Below are 15,047 nucleotides of genomic sequence, written 5' to 3'. Positions count from 1 at the left end.
GGGGGGCTAGCAGGAGGAGTTCTTCCCTTCAACAACCAGGAAGTCACAAACACGGCAAAATTCCTCAGGGCTCGGATAAATGTTCGATTCTACAAAGAAATTTGACTTTTTCCCCCCTACTTTCACTTTTCCCTTCCTGACTCTTCCCTTCCTGACTTTTCCATTCCTGACCACTCAATTCCAGTTCCTCTCTCTCTCTCTCTCTCTCTCTCTCTCTCTCTCTCTCTCTCTCTCTCTCTCTCATATATCGCCCCTGCCCCTGCTCCATGGACCACAAGCCATTTCTCCAGGGGGCTCCCTGCACTGACCCAAGCCAGACACTCCCTGGGAGAACCGGACACGGTTCAGACCATCGTGCCCTGCTCTCCACATCACCTTGGGAACCTACTGCAAAGGAAAAGTGTATTGTGGGTTGTTGTTTCACTGTGAAAGGTGGTCCAAAACAACACATGTGACCGGGACTGTGGTTGAATCAGAAAAAAAAGGGATGTAACTTTGTTTATTGTTTTTAAATCATATACTTTAGCTCATTTGTCTTTGTTTGCAGAGAGTTGCGATCAAAACGATGTGTCTTTGGGACCTGCAAACGTTTTTTTTTTCTTTTCTTAACAAGTCTTCCATTTGTGGAGAGACGTTCGGCAGTGGCAAGAGCCAAGAATAATGTATGCATGTATACTAAGGGTGAGTGTATGTATTGAAAGAATGGATTGTGTGCATGGATGAGGGAGGTTGCAGAAATGTCCATTTCTTTTGTATGATTTTCTTTGTTGAATTGCCTAATTGAACACATTTTAGTCTTAGCATATTTCAGCTCTGTGATCATTTTGGTCGCTCCATCGGATCAGATGGTCTGGCTGTAATGCGACATTTGATGCAGAGACATTCGTAACCACTTTCAACCTGGTGTCCCTATTTTGGGCATGTCGTTGTCTGTAAAAAATGACACAAGATTGAGTCACAACGTAGTTTGTGAGCTATTCATCGTACGACAAAGTATAATAGGGCTTAAGTGGTTAAGCCCTGTTTTTAAACATTTTTTTAAAATGTTAAATAATTGTAACACTTACACCAAGACATGCCCAAAATAGCATCGCAATGTTTAAATATTTAGCGAAAGAGAGGTAGGATGTGCACATCCCCACAGTTCTTGAAACAACCAGTGCTGGACCAAATACACTCAAAGTAAAAAAAATTCCGCACACAGTATATAATGCTCTCCTGTGCCTTATTTTTAGGCTAACCTGATGAAGCCTTTCATGGGTGAAACGTTGTTTGTTGAATAAAGCATGGGAAAGCATTATATACTGTGTGCGGACATAATCTTTCTTTACTTAAAGTGGTTAATACCCACCGTCCTGGGTTTGTTCACATTTCTACATACTGGAATCACATAGTATCACGTCATACTTGGCCTCAGTTCTCTGTATTTTCTCCATCTCTGTTCCTGTGGATTTTATCGTTTCCATTCTCCATCACTGTTCCTGTTCCTTCCTCTTATTCGTTTTTATTTTTTCCCTCCTTTCGACACTGCTGGTCTAAGACAGCTGAACTGAGAGAGTCGTCTATGCAAGAAGACATGCCTGTCTAATACGGGTGAACGTACCTGTAGACCTTTTCACGATGTACACTCCTTTCATAGCTACAGCCTTACACACACACACACACATACTGTACAGTACGCACACACACACACACACACACACACACACACACACACACACACACACACACACACACACACACACATACTTGAGACATACTTGAGACATACACACACAAAAGACCCAGACGGTGCAGTCCAATAGCAGAGGCTTTCTTCCTCTAAATATAGCCCTTAATAACCCTGAGAGCATTGGGTGGCTGGACAGTAAGGGAGGAGCGGGGGAGGAAGAAAATGTAACCGCTAGTCAACAGGCAGCTGAGAGAATAAAGGCGTCACGCACCCAATCCATGAATGCTCTGGGCATTTTCATCAATCTGCCTTTAACGGCCTTGTTAGCCAACCCCGCCGTTGTTATCGCAAATGCACTATTACCCCGCTGGCTAAATGACGTAAGAACCAGGCACTAACATTTCTCAAAACGCCCCTTGTTATTTACACGTACGTGGCACTGGCTGATTGAGTACCGTCATATGACGAAGGGGGGTTGTTTCTTTTCTTTTACTCGCGTAGATCACTGGAATAATGTTTTAGACAGATGTAAGAATATGAGCCTGTACAAAACGGGGCATTACCGTCTTGCCCCCCTGGACACCAAATGTCCAGAGGCGAAAGAATATTTAGTTTGTGGTCCAAATAATCAAAAAAATAGGGCATAGTTTAAAAAAATATCATTTTTAATACTAACCAGTAGGTCGACTAGGTCAGCCGTCAGAGATTAATTTCGTACGACGAGATCCAGTACGTAGAGTATTGTCGTATCTTGGCACAGAATCATGTTTTCTAGATGACCGTACAGTGCAGCCTAAAGTGGTTGAGGTCAGACTGGGCGGCTGGTAATGATTTCATGTCGGTATGCTTGGGCAGCCTGTATGATTTGATAGATATGCAGAATTAATCATGTATTTACTAAGGGATGGTGTGTTAACGCAGTGCTCCAGGCTCATCTGTGTGTGCTCGGTGTGTATCGATGGAAAGGGATCAATTCTTCGTCCCTCCATTTTTCTCTCTCCTTCTCCTCGTGCATACTTCCTGGTTCGAGGTTATGTGAGGAGGATGTCTTGCGATGCCCCAGAGAATTTCTCCATAATAGTTACTCAGAGGATTTCAGTACACACACACACACACACACACACACACACACACACACACACACACACACACACACACAGACAGCACGCAGACACAGACAGACACAAAGACACATACACAAACACACACAATCATTCCAGCCAATTGAATGTACTGCATGCAATTTAATTTGGGTGGTTGGTTGTCTTGTTACCACTGAAAATAACACATGCACGCATCGATCGTAGTGCACATATTGATTACATACAGGCTCACTCACACATAAATACACACATAGACAGAAAACAGCATGGGGAATGCATGGGTCTTAGAGGGCAGCAGATTTTTGTTTTTATACATTTTGAAGTTTATGACCAAAAAGAACAAAATTATATGTTTGGACAAAAAAAAAGAAAAAACAGGGAGAGTAAATGTGCATCTTTCTGTGTATATTCTGTGTAGGTTCTTATTCTCACACTTATTTTGTATTTCATGTCAGAAGATGATTTGAGTTCTCCCGTTCATCCAATGTGCTTTAATTGTGAGCCTAAATTTGAACACAGGGACAGGGTTTCTATCTGGGTGTTGAAAACTTACATTTGTCTCTTGAATATATTATTTAACATCATGGCTGTAATATAAGACCTTATTATCTAACAGATCCCACGTGGGTTTTTCAGAAAGATTTTGGGGGAGGTGATATATGATTTTTTGTTTAGGTGATGATTTGTTTTGTTTTTGTTTGTTTTCTACTCGCTACTCACACTGTTTTATATATATGATTCTGTTAGATTTGATGTCTTTTTATATTTTCTGCTCACCTCGGTGACACAACTGAAGCGTTTTTTCCCCCCATGTTTTATGTTTGCCCTTCAGGTTAACGCTTACGGAAAGAGAGCCACTAACGTAGTTGATGTGTGACAAGTATGCCGATGATGTTGTGTTTGTCGTTCCTGTATCGTCAGCAGCGCGTGTGCTCGCTCTCCCTGTGGTCTGTGACACGTTCATTCCACAAGTGCCTGCCTCTGTTCATCCGCACGTTTCAAAGAGTAGAGATCACACACTACCCAAGCTCTGTGTGTGTGTGTGTGTGTGTGTGTGTGTGTGTGTGTGTGTGTGTGTGTGTGTGTGTGTGTGTGTGTGTGTGTGTGTGTGTGTGTGTGTGTGTGTGTGTGTGTGTGTGTGTGTGTGTGTGTGTGTGTGTGAATACAAATACATAGGCAAATGCACTTTTAGTTTACACACACACACACATGCAGAGAGAGCGTGGATGATGTGTTGGCATGGTGTGCAATTAAGCGCCTATCGCTATGGCAACCTGTCATCGGCATCAGCTCCCCCCAGCTCCTAGCCCCAGGGAGCAACGGAGATGCAGTTGTCTCATTTGGTATCTGTTTGCTCCGTTTTGTTGTGCTTCTCATTCCCTTCTCATTACTCTGATGCCCCCTCCAACACACACACACACACACACACACACACACACACACACACACACACACACACACACACACACACGGACACGGACACGCCTTCCACTGTTGAGTTGACATCATCGCCTTGTCTGCTTCCAGTTCCAGATAGATCTAGAATGAAGCAGGTGTATATTTTTTGATCTGTACTAATCGAATTAGAATTTGTGATTTGTTGCATTGGGGTTGTTTATTTGTTTTTGTTTGTTGTTTTGTTTTGTTGTTGTCCTTTTTTTGTTATGAATGATCTCTCCATAGGTAATCGAATTTGTGCAATAACGATTGTTCATCTCATTTTGTAACCTAGTTTTAATCGATGACTTGACATGAATGCAAGATAACCTTATTTTTCTACAGAAAAAGTGAAAAGTGTATAAAGATGTATGTGTACGAGGAGAACTAATCCACGCGCAGATTAGTTCTGGGGTTTCTTTGTGTGCATGTGTGTGAAGACGAAAAGCAAAAGCTGACGTGCGTTTCTGATGGCGTTACACGCATGATGTGCAGGGCTCCGATAACCCCCCTAAAAAGCCTCAGTGAAAATAGCTCGCCTTTCTCTGTTTTTCTCTCTCAACACTACAAGTACTGTAGATAATATTAGCTTCACTCGAATTAACCAAGAACATTCAGATGAACACACTCTGCACTTTTGGGAACCACATGGCCCTTCGTCGAACAAGAGAAAGGACCAGCTTGACTCACTTTGGCTTCTGGTGGGGGAAACGTGTCCCGCTGCTGCTCAGACTGTAGCTGACACTCCCATATCCCCTGATCCCAGTTCAGCTTTGCCACTGCTGCCCGGCCTAGCCCTCTGGACACGGGTGCGTTGATAGAACCTGATGGCGGGTCAGTCTGATGAGGGTTGACCTGTATTCACTCCACACTTTAGGGCTGTCGGACTGTACGCTGTACGGCCCAGCCAGCCCACCCAGCCCCCTACGATGAGCCGCAAGGGCCAAACCAGGCAGAGGAGCTGAACATAATCCAGAGCTATTTTTCACATGGACAATAGAACAAAAAAATATTGTTTTGTATATCAGGGATGAATAAAGAGATTTTAACAAATGAGCGGTTGACCATGAGGGTATTTATTTTTGATTATTATGATTCCATATCTGTATCTCCATTTTTGTTCTCTTGAGGTCTTCTCTCTCATGTCAGATTTCCACACTCTCCTTATCCCATGCAGGGCATTTGAGTTTCAGTTTCTGTTCCGTTCAAGAATGAACCTTTCAGACCAAGGTTCTTTAAAGAACCCTTAACCCCTATATACTTCATCAACCAGTGTCTCGCAGGGCTCTATAATTGAACAACTCCTTTTTTCCCTTAATTGAAAATAGCTGATCTACAAGCTCACAACGTGTTGTAGATCGGCTATTTTCAGCAAATGTTTGCCTATTAAGACATGTCCAAAATAGGTAGCCTGGTAAAGCCCCTCCCTCCGCAAATCTCATTTCCATTTGAGATTTCCGGAGGGAGGGGCTTTACCAGGCTACAAAATAGGGACACTAGGGTATAAATCTACCTCAAATAACCATTTCTGTTATGACAAAAATAATTATAATATGGTTCTCTTGAACCATATGAGGAAGATGAAGAAACATTCAATGAATTAAATGGTTCTTCGTGGAACCATATAGCCTTTTAAAGAACCATTTAAAGGACCACTTTTTTAAACCACTTCATATAATTGGTCCTCATAATGCTCATTATAAGATGGCTCTATTTCTATCTACTCTGTGTCTCAGAGGAGGCCTGTGGACAGTTCAGAAACCTGCGTCCCAGTGACATCATCGGTAGACAGGTTTGGACATTTCAAACATGATTTTCTTTCTTTTTTTATTAATGCAAGAACAATTTGTTTTCTATTTCAGCAATCAGTATGCTAACTTTCGAGGCGGAGAGAGGCTGTAGTTTCTACTAGTTTGGAATCCCCATCGATTATGTTATAGGTGGGCATCTTATAATGAGCGTTAGTGAGGACAAATGATATGAATTGCTCATTTAAGAATCATTATTCTGTGTGTACCAGCCTGTCCATCTCTCCTCTGGTCCTTTGGCCTCAATCAGGAGTTGTTTGTTGTTTACCTCACTCTCTTGTCCTGTTGTTTGTGTTGCTCTCTCTGTGTGAATGAGATCATGACATTGGTGCGCTAACGAGCAGCACATCAAGGCTTAATTAGCCACTCAGTTCATTGGTTAAGTGGGCTCCAGCTCTCTCCCTATGGGTGACCTTCGGGTGGGAGCAAGTCAGTTTTCTCTCCCTTGTTGTGTGTGTGTGTGTGTGTGTGTGTGTGTGTGTGTGTGTGTGTGTGTGTGTGTGTGTCAGAATGAGCTCAGGAACATTGAGATGCCGGCAGCGATAGGTCTCATTTAACTCTGTTCATTGCACAGATCATGTCTGGAGCACTGTTTGTCTGTAACTCTGAGGGTGTACAAATTGAACCTAATCATCTAATCTTCAGCACCAATGGACCGATCGGTGTGCAACTGTGCACACACACTCCCTGGAGGCCAGAGCAGACCCTCTTCCCCAAATCTTTCACATTGGCCTGTTATAATGCCACCAGGAGGCCAAAACATTTTTTTTTAAATATTAGTCCTACAGATTTTGTCCAAACATCACGCAAATCGGTACACATTATCTCTATAGTCATTTGATCAAGACTGATCTGTCCGATTTTTCATATGCCATGATTGGCTAAAATTGTCTTCCAAAGTTTGCAGGAGTGGCTCAAATAAGGATAAGGATAATTCCTTTAACAGGTCCGTTCATGAAAGTCCTTGCGGTCTTGTTTCCAATGAGGGCCTGTGAGCAAATCATGAATGTGTTCATGAAAATCGGCCTCATGGTGGCGCTGTAACAGCCAGATTCATGTTTTGGTCTTTAACTCTTGATCATACAATCAACATAATTTTCCCTTGGATTCCTCGGATTATTACGCAACTCCCCAAATAAGCCACGCCCATTTCCACCTGACAAGCTTTAGCCATGTTGCTTATTTTTTTGCAAAACACACTTTTTGCTACTACTCCTACCGATGTTGTCCAAACCTCACCCAAATTGGTACACCATATCTCTGTAGTCATGTGATGAAGATGTATCTGTCAGATTCCATTCCGATTGACAACGATTAGCTTATAAAGTTTGTGGGAGGGGCCCATTTTGTACAAAATACCACAAGCACCGCTGGACCGATCGGTGAGAAACTGACCGCACACTCCCAGTGGGCCAAGGAAAACTCTTTTTTAAATCGTCCTGTTGTAGCGCCACCAGGAGGCTGATATTTGCAAGACACATTTTTTTGCTACTATTCCTACAGATTTTGTCTAAACCTCACTCAATTCGGTACACCATCTCTGTAGTCATGTGATCAAGACGTATCTGTCAGATTTCTCACATTCCATTCCAATTGGTTGCCTTCCAAACGATTGGCTTGTTTTTCACAAAATGGCATATCATGAACGCAGCTCCCGATTACTATGAAACTTTGCACGTACACGCACAGTAGGCCAAGGAAGTACCTCCGCCCCAACAGCCCACTTAACGTTTTGGCCAAAAACTCTTGAACTCTTGAGCTCCTAAGATCTTTTTTCCCTGGATTCCTTGGAATTTTACTCTCCATGGGGGGCGGCCATAGCTGAGTGGTTAGTGAGCCCGCCTAGGGAGCCAGAGGCCCTGGTTGCCCCAGTTTCGATTCCAGGCCAGGCCAGCATATGTGTCGATGGAATGAAATTTGTCCCTGAGCAAGACTCTTAACCCCTAATTGCTCACAGGTTCTCATTGGAAACAAGACCGCAAGGACTTTCATGAACGACCTGTTAAAAGGAATTATCCTTATCCATATACAGTAGGCCCCTAAACTTGTGCCAAATTACATTTTCTGCCATTTTCATTTTTTTCTTCAAAACACACTCTTTTGAAGTGTGATTTTGTCCAAAACTCACACAAACCGGTGCACATTATCTCTGGGGTCATGTGATCAAGATGTATGAGTTAGACTTTTCGCATCCCATTCCAAGTGGCTATGACAAAGTTTGCGGGCCCTGGGTAGGCAACTCAGCCTGGCAGAGACCTGTACTCCGAGGAGCACACTTTTACATTTTTATTTGGAGGTCCGTGGCCTAATGCATATCAAACTGGGGGTCCTTGAAAAAAGTGAGAGTCACTTATCGAGAGCCCACCTACTGTACTGTACTGTACTCCAAAACTGTATGTGCTCATTGCTGGTTTATGCCGCAGTATTATCATTCTCCCATAGAAACGCTGAATTGAGTGTCCTAGTCTCACCAGTTACTATGACACCCCTCGTTTACGAACAGACTTACTTACTTACTTACTTACTTAGTTAGGCTACTTATTTATTTGTGCACAGCACAGACCGTTTCCATGTCCGCTACTTTAGACCAAATCTGCAAACGGTAACCGGAAATCTCCCCCCCAAAACACACTCGCCCCCTTTTTTTCCGCGGACCGCTCGCCCCAGCTGTTCTTGTATTTGTTTTACTGAGGTTAAGTTTAGAAATAAGGTTAGGTTCAGGCATATTTTTATTGAGGTTTCGTTTAGGAATAAGGTTAGATTTAGGCAAGTTATGTTTAGGAATAACATGGTCTGACCATTCCGAGGTCGCCGGATTTGACCCGGGGCGAGGGTGTTTTGGGGCGAGCGTTCTTGTGTTCTTGCAAACTACCAAGCGAGTGGATCTGTGCGAGTGTGAGTATGTTTACATTATGAATATGTTTGTCATAGAGAGATGAGATACTTGCCAGCTGGTGCAACACAGATTAGAGCTTTTTCCTGACTCCTCTGTTGTGGATTATGTCTGTTGTGTAAACTGTAATCCACTCTAATCTAACTGCTCACCAACTGCAGAGATTAGACACCCAACACCTCTCAATCCTGTTATGCATTTGGATTAATCACAGCTGTGTGTGTGTGTGTGTGTGTGTGTGTGTGTGTGTGTGTGTGTGTGTGTGTGTGTGTGTGTGTGTGTGTGTGTGTGTGTGTGTGTGTGTGTGTGTGTGTGTGTGTGTGTGTGTGTGTGTGTGTGTGTGTGTGTGTGTCTGTGTGTGTGTGTGTGTGTGTGTGTGTGTGTGTGTGGTGAGTGAGACAGAGACAGAGACAGGGACAGGGACCACAGAAGTATCCATGATGATCAATAGAAGAAAAGGAAAACGTTTTCTTCACTCAATGCCTCTCCTTCAAACCAGGGGTTCCCACACTTTGTCTCTCTAAAATATTTATACATAAATAAAAAACCCAAAATATCAAACTTGTAGATCTTCTGCTTTGGAACTTCTTGGAACATTTTTGAATGATTTTGAATGTTTTTGAAAGATTTTGACATTACTTTTGGACAATAATCTTGCCAAAATAAGGATGCCAGGTTGAAAGTCGATATACTGGCACGATAATGAATGTAATAATATTTAGTATTTATTAATTTACATATTTATAATGTAGGCCTTTTCCTATTGCACCCCCTGGCAGACCCCCTGGGGGCCGTGGTCCCTACTTTGAAAACCATGTGTCCCAAACCATCATCCACACTCAAACTAGAAAGTAGAGCGAATCTATACCACCAGCCTCCACAGCACAGCAAGCTCCTTTCTCCCCCAAAGTACAGTAGTCCATATATGCTCTACTGAATATTAACTGACAGTGTCAGCGTAAACCGTGCCTTACAGTGAGTTACAGCTAACGTTTCCCCTCCCGTTGGTTAATCTCCAACCTTTCACTGGAAGACAGATTGATGTAATTGTTGTTGGTAAGTGGGACAGACGACTGAAGAAAGTTGCACTCAAGGAGAACGCTACTGCATCTTGCAGTGTGTGTGTGTGTGTGTGTGTGTGTGTGTGTGTGTGTGTGTGTGTGTGTGTGTGTGTGTGTGTGTGTGTGTGTGTGTGTGTGTGTGTGTGTGTGTGTGTGTGTGTGTGTGTGTGTGTGTGTGTGTGTGTGTGTGTGTGTGTGTGTGTGTGTGTGTGTGTGTGCGCGCGCGCGTGCGTGCTTGAGCTCCTATCAGAAGCGGTGATGGATAAAGGAGATGAGTTATGACAGGCATGAGATCTCATTTTGCCCCTGCTTAAAGCCTCACGTCAGTCCAATTATTATCCCAGGCGCTGGCGGCTCCAATGGCTCGGGAAGCCAGGACAAGTGTTGGTTAATGCCGTCGCAGCCAGAGGCAGCAATATCGACTCATTTATTCATGAGGAGAAACAGGCTTTCACTTCAGTCTGTTAGCTCGTTTCCTTTCATCTGGGAGCAGCAGCTGTTCGAACTCTCAAACAAAACAGGCTCCAAACTTCACGGCACATTTATAAATGCCCCAAATGTTAACTAACTTGCGTCAGATATTTGTGAGCTGCGTTTAATGGTTCAGATGTTGAGTGAACAAACTCACAGAAAGGACTACTTTCTTATGCCAAAACAACAGTTTTATTACCACACATGATGCAACGGAATCAGAATCACAGGTTTACAGAAGTAAAAAAATGAGTTTTCGTGGATAGTTCCCATCGTAGTAGTAGTTTCCATAGAAAAAAGAAGGGGAAGAAGAAGAGGGGGGTGGGGGTGCAAGTGAAAAAGGAGATCAGACAAGAGAAAAAAAAACAAAAAAAAACACAGATAGCACGTATATAACTCAACACTACAACCCATGAAGAACACTACGACCCCCCAGGGCCTCTGTCCCCGCCGGTGTTCCGTTCCGTCGGACGCTGACCACCAGGACACCGTCGGGACCGAAGTTTCCGCTCACTGACAATGGGTCCATGTCCTCTGGCAGCAACGACTTATGGGTAAACGTGTCACTGACACTCCCGTCGTCCAGCACCTTAAGGACAGAGAGCGAGAGAGAAGGAGAAAATGAAAAACAGAGTTGAGAAGGAACGGAAGGGAAGATATCGAAACTTTGCAGGAGGGGGGTTGGGAGCAGTCAGGCGGGTAAACATCACTTTATCAAAAAATTTATACAGTGAAAGGTCACGGGGTGCAGGAAGTCTGGAGGAGAGGATGAGATGTGGAGAGTGGGCGAATGGGGTGCAATGAGAGGTGAAAATAATAGTCTGAGAAGCAGTGGAAGAGAGAGACAGAGAAAGAGACACGGAGGTCAGCACTGCTCAGCCGGCGGAGAGGAAAGGAAGAAGGAAGAGGAAAATGCAGAGAGGCGGAGGAAATGGACCATGACGGGTTTTCTCCAAAGAGCCCACTTTCCCACGCTGGACCTTCTTTAAAGCAGGTGAACAGATGTCGGCTTTTCAGCCACTTCCGTTGACCTGCTTATAAGTAATTTTCAACAGCATGCGGCCCAGCGGAAGCCTTCGGCCTCCCTCCCCTCCCGCTGTCTCCTACAAATGATTAGCATCACACACCTATAACACCTAATAAGGCCACGGAGGGGATAGAGAGACAGCTGATAACAAGTAAGCTAGTGTGCTGAAGTATTCCCCCCTGTCGTACTGCTATACCAGTCACATCTATGAGTTCAGCCCAGGAGACAGGACTGCGTTCGCAGCAAAAACCTGATTTTGCGCACGCAAGCAAGCAAGCACGCAAGCACGCAAGCACGCACGCACGCACGCACGCACGCACGCACGCACGCACGCACGCACGCACGCACGCACGCACGCACGCACGCACGCACACAGACAAACAGACACCTTGATGGAGGTCTAGGTCTGCGCTCTACTGAGCTCATTTCATAATTGTTTCTCACACCTACGTGCTTGCGCGCGCGCGCACACACACAGTGGTGTAAAGTTGCTAAGTACACTAGATTTTTTTGGGGGTCTTTTTATGCCTTTATTTAGAGAGGGATAGGGAAAGTAGGCTGACAGGAAATGGGGAGAGAGATGGGTGGGGGTGACACGCAGCAAAGGCCGTCGGGATCGGGAGTCGAACCCGCGACACGCTTGCAGCCTAGGGTGCCTGGACCGTCACGCTCAGGGCTCAGGCCCTTGAGTACAATTTTGAGGTACTTTTACTTTAAATTATTAAAATTATTATAATTTTTCCATTTTGGCAATTTAAATCTACAAGCTCACAATGCTTCGAATCTACATTGCGTCTTCATTGCAGTATTGATACTTTTACTTAAGTAAAACCTGTGAGTACTTCTTCCATCACTGCACACACACACACCTTCTCAGCGTGAATGACAACGTAGTGGTTGTAAGCTAGCACCACTATGTCATGTGGCTCGAACTGGCTGACGTCAGCTGACATGTAGTAGCTGTCTCCTGATGAGCACACCGCTCCCACACTGGCCTGGCATCCTGTCACAGCGCCACCACTAGGTCCTGGAGGGGAACAGCACACAATTCACTGTAAAAAGGTGATGTTTCATCACAGTCCAGAACAAATTGTGATCATATTAATTCCTTTTGTGACTGCTCATTTGACTATAGGAAAATCAGAGCTAAAACAAATAAGTGTATCAAATAAACAAGATCCAATAAAACAAGTGCTCATACAAATAATTTACAACAAGTAGGCAAGGCTAAGAGGAAGGGTCAGGGTAGTGTTTCCTGAAGAGGTGGGTTTTCAGCCTGCTGCGAAAGATCTGGGCATATTTGATGGGCAGTGACTCTGCTGTCCTGACATCAGTGGGGAATTCATTCCACCACTGTTGGGCCAAAACACAGAAAAGCTGTGACCGTGTAGATCGTCCAGAAGGACCTCTGAGTGACGGGTCAACCAGTTGCCTCAAGGCGGCAGACCAAAGTTGTCGGGCAGGGGTGTAAGGCTTGACCATAGCCTGGAGGTAAGAAGGGGCTGTTCCTTTCATTGCCCTATAGGCTAGCACTAGGGTCTTAAACTGGATGCCAGCTGCTACTGATACTGACATGATACTGAAATGACAGTGGTTAAGAGGCTTGCACCTCAAGCCACCCATTCCCTTTGCTGGACCGTTCAAATCCCGCCTGAAGATCTCCTGGTCATTCCATTTTAAAATATGTACACCTTCCTTAGATTTGTACATCTATATGTACACCTTTCTTACACTTTTCAATGCAATCTTCCAGTCCTCTGTAATACATACATAATACTGTATATGACATTAGATAGTCAATTCTGTGCTTTGTAGGGGGAAGCCCACAAGCACAATTCTGTATATGAGAGATACGGTATACTGCATTTATTTGTAAAAAAAAAAAAAAAAAAACATATCTAGTCCACATCATCTGGGCATTATTCTAGAGATATAAATCCTGGGTAAAACAATGAGAATGTTCCTATAAATTGTACCAAATTCAGGCTTGTAAAAGTTTATTGTTCAGTTGTTTGCCGTGTATGTGAGTTTTATGTCCTCACTGGAGAACACTGTGTCTGCTGTTGGGAACATAAAACATGTTTAGTAGCTGTCATGGAGAAAGCATTGACCTGACAGGTACTATATAGCCTTACACTAAACAAAGAACTAAAGAAGAAGTTATTTCAGTTCAAGTTCAATTCAAAGTGCTTTACACCAAAAAACAAGACATTAAGACACAGAACAATTAGGCACAAGAAAAGAAACACATTGAAACCGGACATTTGAATAATTAAAAAAAATAAGAAAGTAAAACAATTTGTTGATGCACCTCATAAATGTGGCACTTAAAAACGCTGATTCTCCAAGGCTTCACACTTTGACTTCCCTACAAGTGTTGAGTTATTTTTTTTATGGGAAACACACTAGCCATATGTAATTAGCAAATTGAATCCATTCATTCACTCTCTTTATTCCTTTGGGAGGTTTACATCAGTGATTTTTCTCCCCCCCCTCCCCCCCTCTCTCTCTCTCTCTCTCTCTCTCTCTCTCTCTCTCTCTCTCTCTCTCTCTCTCTCTCTCTCTCTCTCTCTCTCTCTCTCTCTCTCTCTCTCTCTTTTGGAATCAGATTACAATAAAGTACTTTCACACATACCAGGCTTGGTTTGCATATTGTGTTCACACAATCTCACAAATAAAGCAAAGAAACAAATATCATGACGCTGAGACATTACTGGGACTTTCTTCCTTTCCCTCGCTTTGTACTTACTGTAGTTGTGTGGCGGTGTCGCACACTGAAAATAGCCGATCTACAAGCTCACAACGTGTCACAGCGCAACCCGCTGTGAGCCTGTTAGATCGGCTATCTGACGCACAGCTAAGAACGGATCATCCAAACTACTCCACTTACCGGAGTGTCCGCAGGAGGATCCCCTGCTGTATCGGCCGAAGGGGGACAGACAGAGGGGGCCCCCTGGGCCCTCCTCTCCAAACAGGCTGTGGGGGCCAGCAGGGTCCATGAAAGGTTCAAACAGGGGCTCCAGCGAGTCACCAGACCCCCCTGTCGAACCCTCTGACCGGTAAGAACTGGAGGTGCTGTAGCGCGCTGAGGAACGGTATGAAGAGGAAGAGGAGCGTCGACTGGAGGATGTCAGAGATGTGCCGGCGGACGACATAATCATAGAAACACACAAACAAACACAAACTAATGCTTCCGGAGCTCAGAAGAGTCTTACTATAGGATGCCCGTGAAGCTGCCTCAGTGTAAATGCTTGTCACACACTCAAAGAGCCATTCACCACTCACACACTGTCCCTTCTTTGTGGCGGTGCACTCTTGTAAAGGCCCAGTGCATTGTGGGTCAGTGGAGTGTCGCGCAGGACCTAGGGCCTTCTCCTTCTCCATACAAGGCAGTGTCTCCAGCTACCACAGCCAGGAATAATAACGGACAAACTGATAAGGACTACAGAACCCCCACCCCCACCCCCCAACCGACACTCACACATACACACAACAAAGTGACAGAGATAAGGCCGAAGATGCTTTTGGTATGTAGGTCACAGAGCAGTGGAGCAGTTTCTGTGGTCAAGTCGTCC

The 15,047-nt window shown here is 44.3% G+C and overlaps 1 protein-coding gene across 1 annotated transcript; it reads right to left on the bottom strand.

Moving 5' to 3' along the window:
* Positions 1–10,848: 10,848 nt before the first annotated feature.
* Positions 10,849–14,627, bottom strand: LOC308085904 (uncharacterized protein; the record flags this gene model as incomplete). Its single annotated transcript, XM_080429220.1, has 3 exons — positions 10,849–11,034; positions 12,342–12,499; positions 14,363–14,627. 3 exons carry the CDS (start codon positions 14,625–14,627, stop codon positions 10,849–10,851), a joined length of 609 nt encoding a protein of 202 aa, XP_080285346.1.
* Between the last annotated feature and the right edge of the window lie 420 nt (positions 14,628–15,047).

This window comes from Gymnoscopelus braueri, assembly GCF_963280865.1.
Source record: "Gymnoscopelus braueri genome assembly, chromosome: 5".
Classification (NCBI taxonomy): Eukaryota; Metazoa; Chordata; class Actinopteri; order Myctophiformes; family Myctophidae; genus Gymnoscopelus; species Gymnoscopelus braueri.
The sequence above is the reverse complement of the archived record's forward strand: the minus strand, read 5'-3'. Positions and strand labels throughout refer to the sequence as shown.